Source organism: Salvelinus namaycush, chromosome 13 (assembly GCF_016432855.1).
Source record: "Salvelinus namaycush isolate Seneca chromosome 13, SaNama_1.0, whole genome shotgun sequence".
Classification (NCBI taxonomy): domain Eukaryota; kingdom Metazoa; phylum Chordata; class Actinopteri; order Salmoniformes; family Salmonidae; genus Salvelinus; species Salvelinus namaycush.
Window position 1 is genome coordinate 40,736,513 of NC_052319.1, and position 19,742 is coordinate 40,756,254.

Consider the following 19,742-nt stretch of genomic DNA (forward strand, 5'->3'; position numbering starts at 1 on the left):
TACCCACGTGCCATCTCCTCATTGGTTATACCCACGTGGGTGATTGAAAGACAAACTTTGTTGCCGGTTGTCGTGGTAATACTATGAAAGTTTAGATGAGATCACCATATAAATTCAAAGATGAAAAAGCCTGGAAGGAGGAGAGATGACTAGAAACGATTCAGTTGGCCGTTTTATGTGAGGATTAATTGTCGGAGTAGAGGTCCTTGTGCATTTCAGGTAAAATAACATCTCAATGTTTATATCCCAGGACAAATTAGCTAGCAACAGCAAGCTAGCTAAATAGGTCTAATTAACGTTAGCTAGCAAGTGCAAGCTAACTAGCTAAATTGCCATACATGTTTAATGCTTTTCGACCTGTCCCCAAATTAATGTCATTGGTTCAGTTTGTTTTGATATTTTAACCTGCATGTCGTGATCGCGTTTGGTGTGTGGGGGAAAAATACATTTATGCACAATAGCGCACGCGCGCAGCCGGTTTGGGTTCCGTGTTACTGTTACTCTTTTAAAAAATATATTTTCATAAGTAGTTTACTTCAGTTGATTTAGTAAATACTTTACACTAGTTTTTTCTTAAAACGGCATTGTTGGTTAAGGGTTTGTATTCAGCATTTCACTGTAAGGTCTACCTGTTGTATTCATCGCATGTGTCAAATCAAATTTGATGATTTAGATCTCAAAATGCTAAACAGTTAAGCTAGCTAAGGTTAGCCACCGGGTTTGAGCAGTTAACTACAATGACATGACCCACTTCAATACTTGGCCAGGTATGTGAGTTAGCTAGCCTCCTCAAAATAAGTAATCAGACAAGTTGATCAACTCTGGGAAGTAGCTAGCTAGTTAGCCTAGGGTCTCAGCAGCAGCTCGAATGTCAAGAACTGAGTCCGTTTGTTTATCTGTCAGAGGAGCCATGGCATCTGTCCGCCGGTCCAACTGTGACAGTTTTTCACGCCTTTCTTAATCTGTCAGATCCAGGAGAGAATGGTCTGTGTACGCCATCATCATCCTCCTCAGCAACATCCAACGTCAGCGCGGTCGTCGCTATTTACCACAGCCACAAAGTCATAAACCCCTCTTATTTCTACAATTTACCTTTTTAACATTTCATTTCAAACTTAACCTTAATCCTAACCTTAACCACACTGCTAACCTTACGCCTTAACCTTAAATGAACACCAACAATACATGTTTCGTTTTCATACAATTTTTACTTTGTGGCTGTGCTATCTAGTGGAAACCCGTCAGCAGCAGACTAGGTCCTGTTCCGGGAAAAGGGCGGAGTTCCAAAAAGGGGGAGGACTGTGACTATAGCTTCCAATAGTATGACTATTTTCAGAACACATGCAGACTTCATTGGTTGAAACGTTGAAAGGCTTAAAACGTTGCGGAAATTGAGGTGATAAATTAGGATTTATGCTCAGTTGGAATTTAGTGAACAGTGTTGTTCCAATGCAGTTGAAAGTCTGTAACATCAAATCAAACTTTATTTGTCACATGCACCGAATACAACAAGTGTAGACCTTACCGTGAAATGCTTACTTACAAGCCCTTAACCAACAGAGCAGTTCAAGAAGAGTTAAGAAAATATTTACCAAATAAACTAAAGTAAAAAATTATAAAAAGTAACACAATAACATAACAATAAACGAGGCTATATACAGGGGGTACCGGTACCGAGTCAGTGTGCGGGGGTACAGGTTAGTTGAGGTAATTTGTACATGTAGGTGGGGGTGAAGTGAAGTGACTATGCATAGATAATATACAACGAGTAGCTATATAATCAGCAGTCTTATGACTTGGTGGTAGAAGCTGGGGGTAGAAGCTGTTAAGGAGCGTTTTGGTTGTAGACTTGGTGCTCCGGTACCGCTTGCCGTGCGGTAGCAGAGAAAACAGTCTTTGACTTGGGTGACTGGAGTCTCTGACAATTTTATGGGCTTTCCTCTGACACCGCCTATTATATAGGTCCTGGATTGCAGGAAGCTTGGCCCCAGTGATGTACTGGAGCCACTACCCTCTGTAGCGCCTTACGGTCAGATGCCGAGCAGTTGCCATACCAGGTGGTGATGCAACCGGTCAGGATGCTCTCGATGGTGCAGCTTTAGAACTTTTTGAGGATCTGGGGACCCATGCCAAATACTTTCAGCCTTCTGAGGGGGAAAAGGTTGCCATGCCCTCTTCATGACTGTTTTGGTGTGTTTGGACAATGATAAGAACGTTGGTGATGTGGACACCAAGGAACTTGAAACTCTCGACCCGCTCCACTACAGCCTAGTTGATGTTAAAGTTCGGCCTGCCTTCTCCTGTAGTCCTCCATCAGCTCCTTTGTCCTGGCACCACACTGCCAGTTCTCTGACCTCCTCTCCATAGGCTGTCTCATCGTTGTCGGTGATCAGGCCTACCACTGTTGGTTCGTCAGCAACTTAATGATGGTGTTGGAGTCGTGTTTGGCCACGCAGTCGTGGGTGAACAGGGAGTACAGGAGGGGCTAAGTACACACCCTTGAGGGGCCCCAGTGTTGAGGATCAGAGTGGCAGACGTGTTGTTGCCTACCTTTACCACCTGGGGGAGGCCTGTCAGGAAGTCCAGGATCCTGGATATGCTGAGCTGTAGTCAATGAACAGCATTCTCACATAGGTTTTCCTTTTGTCCAGGTGTGAAAGGGCAGTGTGGAGTGCAATTGAGATTGTGTAATCTGTGGATCTGTTGGGGCGGTATGAGAATTGGAGTGGGTCTAGGGTATCCGGGAGGATGCTGTTGATGTGAGCCATGACCAGCCTTTCAACCATGACCAGCCTCTTTATGGCTACCGAAGTGAGTGCTACGGGGCAGTAATCATTTAGGCAGGTTACCTTTGCTTCCTTGGGCACAGGGACTATGGTGGTCTGCTTGAAACATGTAGGTAATTGCAGACTCAGTCAGAGAGAGGTTGAAAATATCAGTGAAGACAATTGCCAGTTGGTCGCGCATGCATTGAGTGCACGTCCTGGTAATCCATCTGGCCCCGCGGCTTTGTGAATGTTGACCTGTTTAAAGGTTTTGCTCACATCGGCTACTGAGAGCGTTATCACACAGTCATCCAGAACAGCTAGTGCTCTCGTGCATGCTTCAGTGTTGCTTGCCTCGAATCGAGCATAAAACGCATTTAGCTCGTCTGGTAGGCTCGCGTCACTGGGCAGCTCGCGTCTGGGTTTCCCTTTGTAGTCGGTAATAGTTTTCAAGCCCTGACACATCTGACGAGCATCAGAGCCGATGTAGTAGGATTCAATCTTAACCCTGTATTGACGCTTTGCTTGTTTTGAAGGTTCGTTTGAGGGCATAGCAGCATTTCTTATAGGCGTCCGGATTAGTCTCCCGCTCCTTGAAAGCGGCAGCTCTAGCCTTTAGCCCGATGCGGATATTGCCTGTAATCCATGGCTTCTGGTTGGGATATGTACGTATGGTCGCTGTGTGGATGACGTCATCAATGCACTTATTGATGAAGCCGATGACTGAGGTGGTTTACTCCTCAATGCCATTGGATGAATCCCGGAACATATTCCAGTCTGTGCTAACAAAACAGTCCTGTAGCGTAGCATCTGCGTCATCTGACCACCTCCGTATTGAGCGAGTCACTGGTACTTCCTGCTTTAATTTCTGCTTGTAAGCAGGAATCAGGAGGATAGAATTACAGTCAGATTTGCCAAATGGAGGGCAGGGGAGAGCTTTGTATGCAACTCTGTTTATGGAGAAAAGGTGGTCTAGAGATTTTTTTCCTCTGGTTGCACATGTGACATTCTGGTAAAAAATTTGTAAAACTGATTTAAGTTTGCACTGCATTAAAATCACTGGCCACTAGCAGCGCTGCTTCTGGGTGAGCATTTTCTTGTTTGCTTATGGTCTTATAGAATTGGTTGAGTGCAGTCTTAGTGCCAGCATCGATTTGGGGTGGTAAATAGACGGCTACGAATAATATAGATGAGAACTCTCTTGGTAGTCAGTGTGGTCTACAGCTTATCATAAGGTACTCTACCTCAGGCAAGCAATATCTCGAGACTTCTTTAATATTAGACATCGCGCACCAGCTGTTATTGACAAAAAGACACACACGCCCATTGAGGAAACTCTTTGACATTGTTTCACTAAACAGAGGAATAACATAACCCAAAGCATCAATTTGCATGACAGCATAGAAGCACTCACTGCTGTTGCCCATCGCTCCTAGAATTAGATTAATAAGAATGTTGGTATCTGCTACCTGGGTGGAGTTGAGTTGAGAATTCTTGGCTAGGTAACAGACACTGTTAGTATGTGTAATGTGTAGGTAGATTGTAATGTGTGTGTTTTACCTGCTACCATACAGAGACAGTGACATATACCACCAGGTGGAGCCCTGGATCAGATTTTACATCCAATAACTGATTTTTCCACAACCTAAGGATATAACTAGGCATACGGAACACTTCTGTATGACTCTCAGAATTACAATAATATCAGACAAAACTATATCAAACTGTACTGGTTTGTAAATCAACATAGGTTGTGCTGAATGTATTTTTAAAAGAGACACTTATACAAAGAGCAATCCCAGAAGTACTGTCTGTGGAATGTTTTGTGAAAGCAAGAACCCTTGAACCAGACTGACAGACTCGTTGACGGCCACGTGTTGTGTCTAATCAACCACTTTATTATGACGGGTATATGAGACAGTTTCTGCCCCCAGCATGCAGTCTGTCTAGACGTGGATCGATAAGTCCCAAGAAACTTCAGAGATCTGCATCTAGTAATGACACAAACATTAGGCAGACATACATATCACTAGTTTCGTCTGTGTTTCCTTCTCTGTAGTTTTTATGCTCTGTTTTCAACCAAACAATCTGCTTTTATTTATGTGAAATGTTTATCTTCATAAGGGGCTCCTGAGTGGCGCAGCGGTCTAAGCCACTGCGGGTCAGTGCTAGAGGCGTCACTACAGACTCTGGTTCCATTCCAGGTTGTATCACAACCGGCTGTGATTGGGAGTCCCATAGGGCGGCGTGCAATTGGCCCAGCGTCATCCGGGTTAGGTCATTGTAAATAAGAATTTGTTCTTAACTGACTTGCCTAGTTAAATAAAGGTTAAATAAATAAAATATATATATAAAAGAGTGGGGGAATAAAGGAGAACATTCAATTACATAGATAATGTTCTTCTAACAGAATGTTCTTTCTTTGTTGTGGTAGAAAAACAACCAATTTACCGTCAGTTAAAATATAATTTTCTTCCCCAACGTTGATATGTTCCATGTTTCTTCGCTATTCCCTGGAAAAATGGTGAATGTACTGTAAAGTATATCCAAGACATATAATCCACATCCGATTATACATTTCAAATAATAATTTGATATAAAAATCACCTGATATTGTTGCTTAATAAGTCTTTCCAATATGTGTTATTCATTAATACAGTATGTTAAAAAATATAGTGTTTAAGACTACAGCTTTAGATTGTTCATCAGTCATCAAATAGTACACCGTATTGATGAAGCAATGTATTTGTTTCCTTACTTCTTTTGAAAAGGATCTTACTGTATGACTACTTGAACACCATCTTTGCTTCATAATTGCATCAGGGCATTCAGACTGCTGTTAACCCCATTCTGTGTCAGATTGCATGCAAATCCACTGTTCTCTCAATGCTCTGAAATGACTAAATGTTCATGCAATAAAATAAATAGGATTTCTTGAACCATGTTTTCAGTGACTTAGATAACCTCTTAATCAGTTGGCATGGATAGAATCTCTTTCTATCCCCTCTCTATTGGGATTGTCTCCGGTACCGTATCACTGAAACAACCGCCAACCTCGGTGAAGCCACAAGCCAATACTTTGTCCAAGATTAAAGGGCAGATTTAATACGTTCCATCCTGCCTTAGCTGTGTTTGTGCATTAGTTTTGAATACACAGCTTGTCAAGTTCCTGACCTTATTTCCTTTGTTTTGTCTTTATTTAGTTGGTCAGGACGTGAGCTGGGTGGGTATAGTCTATGTTCTATGTTTCTAGGTTAGGTTTGTCTGATTGGCCTGATATGGTTCTCAATCAGAGGCAGGTGTTTTACGTTGTCTCTGATTGGGAACCATATTTAGGTTGCCTGTTTTTCACTATTGGTTTGTGGGTGATTGTTCCTGTTCGTGCGTTCATGTGTTCTATGTTCACTAGTTCAGGACTGTAGCTTCGTTGGGTTTCGTCTGTTTATTGTTTTTTTGTTCGTATTGAAAAAGTATTCCAATAAATATGGAAACATACCACGCTGAGCTTTGGTCCTCCTCTCTTTCCACCGACGAAAGACGTTACACAGCTACAGTCCAACATAGAAACATCTTATTCTGAAAACTAGGTAGGCCTAACTACTGCACCTGCTATTTTCACCCTGTATACTTTTATTTAAACAAATAAAGGAATGTTATTGTACTGTGTAAATACCTCGTTTTTCAGCTTGTATAATGTTATTTAAACAAATAAGTGTATGTTAAGCTACTGTGTAAATAACACAAATGCACATTTGATCAAATTGACCAGCAATACTTTTTCACAGTCTTTAAATATTATTTTTTTGTAAACAAATTATTTACAGACGTCTCCAATCAACATCATTCTAGCTGGACTGTGTTCGTGCACTCGGGCTCTGTCATGATCCATGTCACGAGGGTGTCTGATGGTGAGGTCACAGTAAGTTCACATCTTTTTTTAAGTCTACTACTAGTTGAAAGGATCGGGGTCCCAGTGGTCTTACTGGAGGATAAAAAGAGATGTCAGAAGGAATCTCATCACAGCTTAATCGTTGTTGTACGATGCTGAAGTGGTCTGTAGAATAATAGCGATACAGCCACCTAACATTCATGAGACCTTATAATCGGTGAAATGAATCTAAGACAAGAAATATCAAGTGGTTTTCTTTGTTTTGCCTACAGTGTGTGTCTGAATTAAATGAAAATTACAGTTAAGATTAGGTAGCAGACAAATAAAAAGCATTATCATTACAATTCACACTTTATTTATGTAATTTTATTACATTTTTAACAAGGAATGTGTGAAAATAATGATGCATCGGAAAAAGTCAAATTGCTCAAATACCAAACGTACCGGCATATGAACATACAGAGCCAACACGTGAGAAGAAAACATTAAGGTATTTACAGAGATTGCACATGTTGTATTTAATTACAATTAAGACATTATTTCTGTATTGAAATTTCACTTAAAATGGCTTTTCTTTAAAAATTTACATTTTCAACATGAATCAACTTTTTTAACATCGTAGTGCTTTTTTTTGACAAAGAGATGAAGAATTGTTTCTTTGTGAGTTTGTCAATTATAGTCAAGTGCATTAGAAGTGCTGTGATTTTAGAATTGTAAAAGAGGCAGATTAACTATTAAAATAACTCTTAATGTGTTTATTTTCACAAACATCATCCTAATACATAAGAAAAATCATAGAGAGGATCTTGTATGAAACAGAAGATTGTAGATGAATACTCCTGTTATAACTGCTCTGTAATCAGAGGAACTGGTGTCATGATGACATGTCAAAATAAACAGGTTACACGTAAAACATTTAGCAACATGCTGCTAACGATTGATACATGGACAAAGATCAACAATCTACTGTATGTGTAAGAATGAAATAAACTCCTCTCAGAGCTTTTAATTTTGTTTTATTTAACTAGGCAAGTCAGTTAAGAACAAATTCTTATTTACAATGACGGCCTAGGAACAGTGGATTAACTGCCTTGTTCAGGGGCAGAACAACAGAAAAACATATTACCTAGTCAGCTCAGGGATTCGAACTAGCAACCTTTTGGTTACTGGCCCAACGCTCTAACCACTGCCTGCTTAAAAATACTGTAAATTTGACTGAACTTCAAAAGGTTATACCCACCGTCCTCTCTAAGCGCATCCCAAAACCAACAAGCATAAATATAGCAGTGAATATCAATGTGTTAAGCAAGAAATAAAATCTACAATATTTTTTTAACCCAATAAATGGTTTCCATAAATAATAATAAAAAAAAAAATGTATTTGCTTCTATAAGAGCATGATTGGAGACTTATCTGGCACCATGGCTTTGTTCTGTTTCATACAGCATGGATGGTGTGACACAAAAGGCAGCCAGGTGAGGCTGAAGTGGGTCTGTTCTGCTCCCTTTGTGTCTTTGTGTTGCATCAGCTGGTCTGTTAATCTTGGCAGTCTGTCCCCTCGAGGTGGTCTGGGATGGGCAGCCCCGTGAGAACAGTCAGACACTTGTTCCACACGTTGAACACGGGACAGACTGGCTGAGCGAAGGTGATGTCGAACGTGTACAGGTGCTGTGAGCCGGCGCCATCGTAGAAGGCCAGGGAACCGGCGTCGTAATCCAACAACACCCCCACGCGACGCAGGTGGGGGGACGGCTCGATGGGCATCTCCTTGCTGTTGTGACGTACTACCCAGGAGTTGTTGCATCGAGATAATACCCACGAGGCCGAGTTCTTGCCGACCCACTCGTGTTTCGGTGCTGACTTGTAAGCAACGCCCACAGCAAACCTGATGAAGATAGAAAAATAGCATGTTAATGGCTCGTTCTCTAGTAGAGGTCAAATAGCACCTGTGGGAAATGACAGGACTCCTAGCGTCCAAGAGATTTTTAGATTTCAAGATTGAGTTTTATTATAGTGTAACCAGAGACTGTGATTGGACTTCCCAATCTGAATCTCACACACCTTTGTCTCTCCGTATGTTCTAGTCTGAGGTATCTCAGGCACGACTGGTCCATATTCTTACCATGTGCTCCCTCCTATCAAGGCCTCCCAGTAGTGGCGCCCGCTGTCGATGTACACGTTCCCCGTGACGCCGTAGCTGCCCTGGCTGGTGAAGCGGTCCTGGGTGTGGCTCTTCTTGGACGACGTCTCGTCTCGCTCCACCGTCAGGTTGTCGTGGGAGACCTTCAGCTTCTTGTGAGCAGACTTTGGGTCCAACTTGAACGGCTGACCTGTGAATGGACCATAGATTAATTAAGAAATAAGGCCCGAGGGGGTGTGGAATATGGCCAATATACAACGGCTAAGGGCTGTTCTTAAGCACGACGCAACGCGGAGTGCCTGGATACAGCCCTTAGCCGTGGTATATTGGCCATATACCACAAACCCTCGAGGTGCCTTATTGCTATTATAAACTGGTTACCAACGTAATTAGAGCAGTAAAAAATACATGTTTTGTCAAACCCGTGATATACGGTATGATTTACAACGGCTTTCAGCCAATCAGCATTCAGGGCTCGAACCACCCGGTTGATAATTTAACAGTAAACTATAGTAAATACGCTAGTAAATAGTAAATATCTCCATATGTCAATATCTCCTAAGACGCTTGATGACGTCAGCACGGTACTGGAAACTCTGACATACTGTTGGTCTTGAGCTTCCCAGGTACACTGCTGCGACTCCCTGCCTGGTTGATAGCTTTGACCATAAAGATGTACTTGGTGCCACACTGGAGTCCATGCACTGTGTAGTGGTTCTGCTTGATGTTGGGCACAATCATCCAGCTGTCAGCTGAGTTACACAAACCTAGACCACAGACAAAGTCAAGTCAGTTAAATAACAGGAGCTACAACCACTGTATTGTAACAAACACACAAATGTAACAGGCATTCGTTGACATAACAACACCTTCGATTAATACTTTGTTGTCGTCAAATCAAGATTGTGGTAATTCTAGCATCTGTATTGTCATAACCACTTACGGCTGTTATTTCTCTGCGTGATCCGTCGTACACAATAACATTGCCAGTTCACTGTAGTATGAACGGGCACTGGGGCAGAATAGGGCCAATTGCTTGCAACCCTTGCTAGGGTGATCTGTTCCAACAGTCTGCCACTTACATGAGCCGCAGGGAAACACAAATCTCCATCTGGATTGGAATCTGTCTGACTCAGCCTATATACTCTGGCCTGGATCAGTCTCTAGCAGAGATACACAGCAGAGATCTCTGATAACCTTATTATAATTTTATTATCCAATGAAAGGAAAGCATGGTTGTTGCCTCCCTTCTGAAATGAAAAAATGCTTTATTTGATCGGAGTAATGTAATGACCCCCCCCCCCCCAAAAAAAGCTATTCACAGCAGGAGCCACTCAGATAGTCTACCTTTCATGATTTAACCGTTTATACCACAACAGGCATACTGTACAGTCACACAGCAAACTGTTCTGAGGAGATCTAGGACATGCTTTGTGTACTTACTGACGACATTGGCTTGTCCAGTGAAGATGGCATACTGCAGCTCATAGGAGACGACACAGAACTCGTCATCTGATGTCCAGTGAGCAGTGACGGTGTCGTACGATGCTGTACATAATTCCTCCCGGATTATTGGGGGATTTGGTGCTGAAAATAGAAATATATAGTTGTTTTTCTTCACGTCTCTGGTATTTGTCAGTTATTTAGGACAACAATGATGAACAGTAGACATACTCACTACACTACATTGGATTTACAACAAAAAAAAATCACTCTTTTTTTTATGACCAAAATGGGTTGGATATTTGGGTTGGTAAATAAATTCTAGTCCACTCTTGCAAGGCGTTGTGACTTCATTGGCCAGTTTGCAGTTGTAAATGAGAACTTGTTCTCAACTAGCTACCTGGTTAAATAAAGGTGAAAATAATCAAATCAAATTGTGCCGTGTAATTCAGTTGGTTAAGTTACTGGCCATAGAGTTAAATGTAGTACAGAAGACATCCTGTGGAGAATTCCCTAAAAGCCAGAACAATCCAAATCCAATTCATTCAACTGTAAACGAACCCTAAACTGTTAGTTTACACCTGTAGTTTACAAAGCATGTGACAAAAACAATTTGAGAAGCTACAGTGTAGATGTTTTTCTATTTGACTGCTGGAGAAAATAGATAAACAGAGAAATTGCACTGTACCAGAATGTCCCATTTCAGACAGACCTGAGTTATAGATATGTCCTAAATATAATTCTGACTGAAAAGATGGAAAAAGATGGATAACAGGTAGAATTGCGTTCACCTGTGAGGTAATCCAAGCTTTCCAGCATTTTCTTTTCCCTTGTAAAGTCCAACGCAAACGTATCAAAGGTGTCATTCAGGTTTATCTCTGGTATCAGGATCTGAGAGGATGCTGTTGCCATGGACACTCTAAAACACAACGATATATAATTCACATGACATTTCTCTCGTTACAACCTGGGAATCTGTCAGTTGAGACTGTTTGGAGCATTATCACAACAATCAGTTGACTTGATAGCTCACCTCTCGCAGGTGCTTTTGGCTGTCTGCAGGAAGCGGGCGTGGTCTGTCTCCCTCAGGGTGTGATCCGCTTGAGTGATGAGGGATGACGATCTCTCGATGATCTGCTTGCAGGTGGCGATCTGCTGGGCTAGCTTTCGCAGCCGGATAGCCTGAGAGGAAACAATGGATTATTGAATACCGCGGTGCAAGGACAGACCAATAGACTGCTGCTACTGCGGCTCCAGAAACGACTGTACTACAGCAGGTTAAATTGAGTTGACAGTTCTTTATTTAAAAGGTCACAATCGAGAGGTCATTCGATTGTACATAATCATGTCACCATCTTTCTCGAATTCAAAAAACATGCTTTGCGTGTTTTTATATAATCAAATTTGCATCGGCCATCATGATTAGCCAAGTGATCAACTTTGAGGATGGAATGAGAAGTATCTACATCATCCAAAACATCACCATGGTAATGGAACATGCCTGCTTGCCCCGTCTGTCCATCGTCAGGGAGCAGAGAGGAGAGAGCAGAGAGGGGAGAGGGGAGAGCAGAGAGGAGAGAGCAGAGAGGAGAGAGCCAAGAGGAGAGGAGAGAGGAGGGAGCAGAGAGGGGAGAGCGGAGAGGGGAGAGCAGAGAGGAGAGATCAGAGAACAGGGAGCAGGAAGCAGAGAACAGAGAGGAGAGAACCGAGAGGAGAGAGCAGGGAGCAGAGAGGAGAGAGCAGCGAGGGGAGAGGGGAGAGCAGAGAGGGGAGAGCAGAGAGGAGAGAGCCAAGAGGAGAGGAGAGAGGAGGGAGCAGAGAGGGGAGAGCAGAGAGGAGAGAGCCAAGAGGAGAGGAGAGAGGAGGGAGCAGAGAGCAGAGAGGGGAGAGCGGAGAGGGGAGAGCAGAGAGGAGAGATCAGAGAACAGGGAGCAGGAAGCAGAGAACAGAGAGGAGAGAACCGAGAGGAGAGAGCAGGGAGCAGAGAGCAGGGAGCAGGAAGCAGAGAGGGGAGAGCAGGAAGCAGAGAGCAGAAAGGGGATAGGTGAGGGGAGAGAGCAATGAGCAGGGAGCAGAGAGGAGAGAGTAGGCAGCAGAGAGGAGAGAGGAGAGAGCAGGCAGCAGATGAGAGAGCAAAGGAGAGAGCAGGGAGCAGAGAGGAGAGAGCAGAGGAGAGAGCAGGGAGCAGAGGAGAGAAGAGGGGAGAGCAGAGGAGAGAGCAGGGAACAGAGAGCAGGGAGCAGAGAGGGGAGAGCAGGAAGGCGAGAGAAAGGAGAGAGCAGAGAGGAGAGAGGAGAGAGGAGAAAGGGGAGAGGAGAGAGCAGAGGGGAGAGAGCAGAGAGGGGAGAACAGAGAGCAGGGAGCAGAGAGCAGAGAGCAGCCTCCTGACTTTGAAACGAGGCACGGGGCGAGGAAGGAAGCAGTGTTCCTCAGAGGGGCCAGATCACAGGAAACAGGTCTGATGTGGCTCTGACACTGAACATGGCACAGCATGCCAGCGGCATCCCCCCCCACCCCCCCCACCCCCCCCTCCCGAGCCCTCTCTAATGACACTTAATGGGGGGAAAGGAAGGGAAACCACTCAAGGAGCAGAGTGGATTTGTTTCAGATGCATTAATGCTGTGTTAACTCTCCTCCATTACTACCAGTGAGCTGGCATACTACAGAATACAATACTGTATAGCACACACAAAACAAAGCTACTCTAGTTAGATCAGTCACATAGCGATGACCTGACAACACTGATTTTCATCAAATAGGAATTCCAGAGTAAATGATGTTCGTCATACATTCCATTAAAGAAGCAAGCAGACTCTTGCTTATGTTTGCCTCTTGAGGTACATTGCAGTGGCACTGTGGCTCCCGAGTGGCGCAGCGGTCTGAGGCACTGCATCTCAGTGCTAGACGCGTCACTACAGACCCTGGTTCCATTCCAGGCTGTATCATAGCGGTCTGAGGCCACTGCATCTCACTGCTAGAGGCGTCACTACAGACCCTGGTTCCATTCCAGGCTGTATCACAGCGGTCTGAGGCACTGCATCTCACAGCTAGACGCGTCACTACAGACCCTGGTTCCATTCCAGGCTGTATCACAGCCAACTGTGATTGGGAGTCCCATAAGGCGGCGTGCAATTGGCCCAGCGTCGTCCGGGTTAGGGTTTGGACGGGGTAGGCAGTCCATTGTAAATAAGAATTTGTTCTTAACTGATTTGACTCGTTAAATAAAAGGTTAAATAAAGGTTAAATAAAGGTTAAATAAAATAACACAGTCAGTGAAAGCTGTGCATGTCTAGCAGAGATGTACGGTAACAACATTCATCCTCAGCCTTTATAGAGGGTTAGTAACCAAAAGGTTGCTGGATCGAATCCCCGAGCTAACAAGGTAAAAATCTGTCGTTCTGCCCCTGAGCAAGGCAGTTAACCCACTGTTCCCCGGGCACCGAAGACGTGGATGTTGATTAAGGCAGCCCCCCGCACCTCTCTGATTCAGAGGGGTTGGGTTAAATGCAGGAAGACACATTTCAGTTGAAGGCATTCGGTTGTACAACTGACTAGGTATCCCCCTTTCCTTTTCCAACTTGGAGGCAGAGTGTCACGCCCTGACCTTAGTTCCTTTTTTATGTCTCTATTTTGGTTTGGTCAGGGCGTGAGTTGGGGTGGGCATTCTATGTTGTTTTTCTATGTTTTCTATTTCTATGTGTTTGGCCTGGTATGGTTCCCAATCAGAGGCAGCTGTCTATCGTTGTCTCAGATTGAGAACCATACTTAGGTAGCCTTATCCCACCTAGTGTTTGTGGGTAGTTGTTTTCTGTTTAGTGTGTCTTCACCTTACAGAACTGTTTCGTTTCGTTCACTCTCTTGGTTGTTTTTTTAATTATTGCAGTGGTCAGTTTATTTATTAAAATTAACATGGACACTTACCACGCTGCGTTTTGGTCCGATCCTTCCTATTCCTCATCCGACGAAGACGACGATCGTTACACAGAGGAAGAGGAAGACTAAGCATGCCAGCTCCCAAGAGTTAGACATCCTGACCCATGTGCCCTCCTCAGTAACCGTCAAAACATACTATTGTCTGGGAAATATTCACAGGCTCTTATAAAACCCTGGGCGATGTAGAACGATTACAGGCACAAACAAATCTAGGCCTAGACAAATGGAATTGTCATCGGTCACAACAAGGTGGAATCAGAACATTGTCATCGGTCACAACAAGGTGGAATCAGAACATTGTCATCGGTCACAACAAGGTGGAATCAGAACATTGTCATCGGTCACAACAAGGTGGAATCAGAACATTGTCATCGGTCACAACAAGGTGGAATCAGACCATTGTCATCGGTCACAACAAGGTGGAATCAGAACATTGTCATCGGTCACAACAAGGTGGAATCAGAACATTGCCATCGGTCACAACAAGGTGGAATCAGAACATTGTCATCGGTCACAACAAGGTGGAATCAGAACATTGCCATCGGTCACAACAAGGTGGAATCAGAACATTGTCATCGGTCACAACAAGGTGGAATCAGAACATTGTCGTCGGTCACAACAAGGTGGAATCAGAACATTGTCATCGGTCACAACAAGGTGGAATCAGAACATTGTCATCGGTCACAACAAGGTGGAATCAGAACATTGCCTTGTCACTGATTACATTGTCATTGTAATGTAGTGAGGTGATTTGCCATAAGGGCTGCAATGTCTACTTGCAAGTTTTGACTTGTAGCTGTTGTTGATAGTTGCAAACATCTACAGTATGTGGGAAGGAGGAGGGAAGTATTACCTTGCCCTCGTTTATCTTGGTGGCTATGATCTGTCTTCTCTGATGTATGATGTCCATCAGAAGGTCACACTCTTCAAGGAGCTTGTTCTCTTGTCTTGATGCATTACCCTTGGAAACAGATCAGGACAGGGATATGAATCTACAGGATAAAACATAGCATTTACAGACATTTGTATTTTTTATTTATTTGTATATTTTTATTTAACCTTTTATTTAACTAGGCAAGTCAGTTATTAAGAACAAATTCTTAGTTGCAATGACGGCCTATCCCGGCCAAACCCGGATGACGCTGGGTCAATTGTGCCCCGCCCTATGGGACTCCCAGTCACGGCCCGGTTGTGATTGAGCCAGGAATTGTTGTCGCCCTTTCCTGCAGTCAAATTACCAAAATGCACTCTATTGGCTGCATGGGTGGAATGTTATGAAACCTTTTTTTTTTTACCCATAAAATCTGGTGTTTCTATGTCAAATGTTTTTTTAAATTATTTTAAAAGTCTTCTGTGATGTATACAAAGTGTAATATTGGGATGCAAACTCAACATGTATACATTATCAGCTCTATATCTAACATGGTACAGGTCTCTTCTTTTCTGAAGTCTATAACCAGGTGTGTGAGAGGTAGACTTTTGTTTCAAAGTAGATTTGTTTAAGACTACCAAGAAACACCCTGGGTGACCCTGATTTAGTACAATTAATTAGATAATGCTCATAGACTATAACAAAGCCCCCCTGGCTCATATATAACAGTGCACCTGAGGCAGTAGGCTATCTAGTATTTCCCAGGATAGATCTACACAGCCACAGAGATCCTATTAAATTACATTTCTAGCATGTCATTCTATGTACAAAACGCTGTCACCATACACAGGGTAGCATAGTGCCACAGGCGAGAGTCAGCTGAGCCTAGTCATTGCAACAGTTGTTTTTGCTTTCCCACATACAGCCAGAGGAGCTGCTGGCCCACTCTCTCCTACATCTCTCTCCTTCATCTCTCTGTGGGCACATTGTGTTATCTGTGCCATTTTATTCCTCAATTGGTTCATGCACATATGTTTTGCTATGTCCCATTCATGCCTATACCCCAAACAACACCCTACCATGCACAAACACACACACACGCACGTGCGAACACATACACACATGCACACACACACACATGCACACACACACACGGTCAAATTGGCAATATCACACTTTTTATGTGAGGTTAGCCTACTTTGTATAGTTAAGTTTACTGGCATATCCACTTGACTGTATACCCGGGTCAACATATTCATCTCAGTAACTGTGTCCGTGAGATAGTATGTTACAGTATTCTAACATGTTCAATGAATTTCAAAGCCTTGCATGTCACAGAATCTGGTGAGCTCAGCTTGAATGCTAAATAACAACATTAAGGATAAAAAAAAAATTTTTAACCCCAAAGATTTTTTAAACTCCAAAGATTTTTTAAAATGTTTCTTATCTGACACCTAATATGTTACATTTACAATACAAGTAAAAAATCTAAAAAGCTTAACCTATCAAACAATATAAATGCCACTGAAACTGAGAGCTGTATCATATAGCCTAATATGGAAACAGATAAACATCCTTACTTACCTCCACATGTTGGCAGATCTGGATCAACTTGCCCATCAGAGTTTCCAACTCATTGTTCCTCTTAATCAGATTGCTGAGGTTGGAGTCCAAGGTTTGCTGTGGGGGAAAAAAGAATAGAACAATTATGAACAACAGAGAGAGTCTGTAGCTGAAAATATTCCTCTAGCAAAATGTAAACAGTTAAACTAAATGTGGAAAGAAGGGGAGGAAAAATCATAATCACAATCATGGCTGTCCACTGGAAAAGGACGATGCACTAACAGACAGTCCCTTCATAGGGTCTGGTTGTGTTCCATTTGGTGTGTGATCAGTCAGTCAGTCAGTCAGTCAGTCAGTCAGTCAGTCAGTCACCTCTGAGCTAGCCTCAGTGCCAGAGCTCCCATCATCCAACCTGCTCACTGAGCTGCCAAAGCCGAGAGGTACAAGCAGAGCGTCTGCCAGAGATGTATCCTAGGGCTCAATTATTTCTTGGTATTTTATTACAGATCCCCATTAGCGGCTGCCAAGGCAGCAGCTACTCTTCCTGAGGTCCAAAACAAGATTAAGGCAATTACATACAAAACAAAACGGATACATTATTATACCACTATATATCTACAATACAACACATTATTACACCACTACTCTACCACTATATATCTACAATACAACACATTATTACACAACTGCTCTACCACTATATATCTACAATACAACACATTATTACACAACTGCTCTACCACTATATATCTACAATACAACACATTATTACACAACTGCTCTACCACTATATATCTACAATACAACACATTATTACACCACTACTCTACCACTATATATCTACAATACAACACATTATTACACCACTACTCTGCCACTATATATCTACAATACAACACATTATTACACCACTACTCTACCACTATATATCTACAATACAACACATTATTACACAACTGCTCTACCACTATATATCTACAATACAACACATTATTACACCACTACTCTACCACTATATATCTACAATACAACACATTATTACACCACTACTCTACCACTATATATCTACAATACAACACATTATTACACCACTACTCTACCACTATATATCTACAATACAACACATTATTACATCACTACTCTACCAGATCTACAATACAACACATTATTACACCACTACTCTACCACTACATATCTACAATACAACACATTATTACACCACTACTCTACCACTATATATCTACAATACAACACATTATTACACCACTACTCTACCACTACATATCTACAATACAACACATTATTACACCACTACTCTACCACTACATATCTACAATACAACACATTATTACACCACTACTCTACCACTATATATCTACAATACAACACATTATTACACCACTACTCTGCCACTATATATCTACAATACAACACATTATTACACCACTACTCTACCACTATATATCTACAATACAACACATTATTACACAACTGCTCTACCACTATATATCTACAATACAACACATTATTACACCACTACTCTACCACTATATATCTACAATACAACACATTATTACACCACTACTCTACCACTATATATCTACAATACAACACATTATTACACCACTACTCTACCACTATATATCTATAATACAACACATTATTACACCACTACTCTACCACTATATATCTACAATACAACACATTATTACACCACTACTCTACCATATCTACAATACAACACATTATTGCACCACTACTCTACCACTATATATCTACAATACAACACATTATTACACCACTACTCTACCACTATATATCTACAATACAACACATTATTACACCACTACTCTACCACTATATATCTACAATACAACACATTATTACACCACTACTCTACCACTATATATCTACAATACAACACATTATTACACCACTACTCTACCATATCTACAATACAGCACATTATTACACCACTACTCTGCCACTATATATCTACAATACATCACATTATTACACCACTATATATCTACAATACAACACATTATTACACCACTACTCTACCACTATATATCTACAATACAACACATTATTACACCACTACTCTACCACTACATATCTACAATACAACACATTATTACACCACTACTCTGCCACTATATATCTACAATACAACACATTATTACACCACTACTCTACCACTATATATCTACAATACAACACATTATTACACAACTGCTCTACCACTATATATCTACAATACAACACATTATTACACCACTACTCTACCACTATATATCTACAATACAACACATTATTACACCACTACTCTACCACTATATATCTACAATACGACACATTATTACACCACTACTCTACCACTATATATCTACAATACAACACATTATTACATCACTACTCTACCAGGTCTACAATACAACACATTATTACACCACTACTCTACCACTACATATCTACAATACAACACATTATTACACCACTACTATACCACTATATATCTACAATACAACACATTATTACACCACTACTCTACCACTATATATCTACAATACAACACATTATTACATCACTACTCTACCAGGTCTACAATACAACACATTATTACACCACTACTCTACCACTACATATCTACAATACACCACATTATTACACCACTACTCTACCACTATATATCTACAATACAACACATTATTACACAACTGCTCTAACACTATATATCTACAATACAACACATTATTACATCACTACTCTACCAGGTCTACAATACAACACATTATTACACCACTACTCTACCACTACATATCTACAATACACCACATTATTACACCACTACTCTACCACTATATATCTACAATACAACACATTATTACACCACTGCTCTACCACTACATATCTACAATACAACACATTATTACACACTACTCTACCACTACATATCTACAATACAACACATTATTACACCACTACTCTACCACTATATATCTACAATACAACACATTATTACACCACTACTCTACCACTATATATCTACAATACAACACATTATTACACAACTGCTCTACCACTATATATCTACAATACAACACATTATTACACAACTGCTCTACCACTATATAT

The 19,742-nt window shown here is 41.7% G+C and overlaps 1 protein-coding gene across 2 annotated transcripts in view; it reads right to left on the bottom strand.

Annotated features, from left to right (window-relative positions):
• Positions 1-6,998: 6,998 nt before the first annotated feature.
• The window catches only part of LOC120058531 (E3 ubiquitin-protein ligase Midline-1-like), a 43,068-nt gene continuing 30,324 nt past the window's right edge, over positions 6,999-19,742 (bottom strand). Inside the window, exons 3-10 of one of the 2 annotated variants that reach the window (XM_039007254.1) lie at positions 16,626-16,721; positions 15,024-15,131; positions 11,271-11,419; positions 11,029-11,156; positions 10,238-10,381; positions 9,400-9,561; positions 8,777-8,984; positions 6,999-8,539 (exon numbers count right to left, since the gene is read on the bottom strand). In XM_039007254.1, the coding sequence (XP_038863182.1) occupies positions 8,191-8,539; positions 8,777-8,984; positions 9,400-9,561; positions 10,238-10,381; positions 11,029-11,156; positions 11,271-11,419; positions 15,024-15,131; positions 16,626-16,721 (1,344 nt within the window). In that variant the 3' untranslated portion in view covers positions 6,999-8,190. The remainder of the gene's footprint in view (positions 8,540-8,776; positions 8,985-9,399; positions 9,562-10,237; positions 10,382-11,028; positions 11,157-11,270; positions 11,420-15,023; positions 15,132-16,625; positions 16,722-19,742) is intronic. The other variant, XM_039007255.1, reaches the window with a different exon arrangement.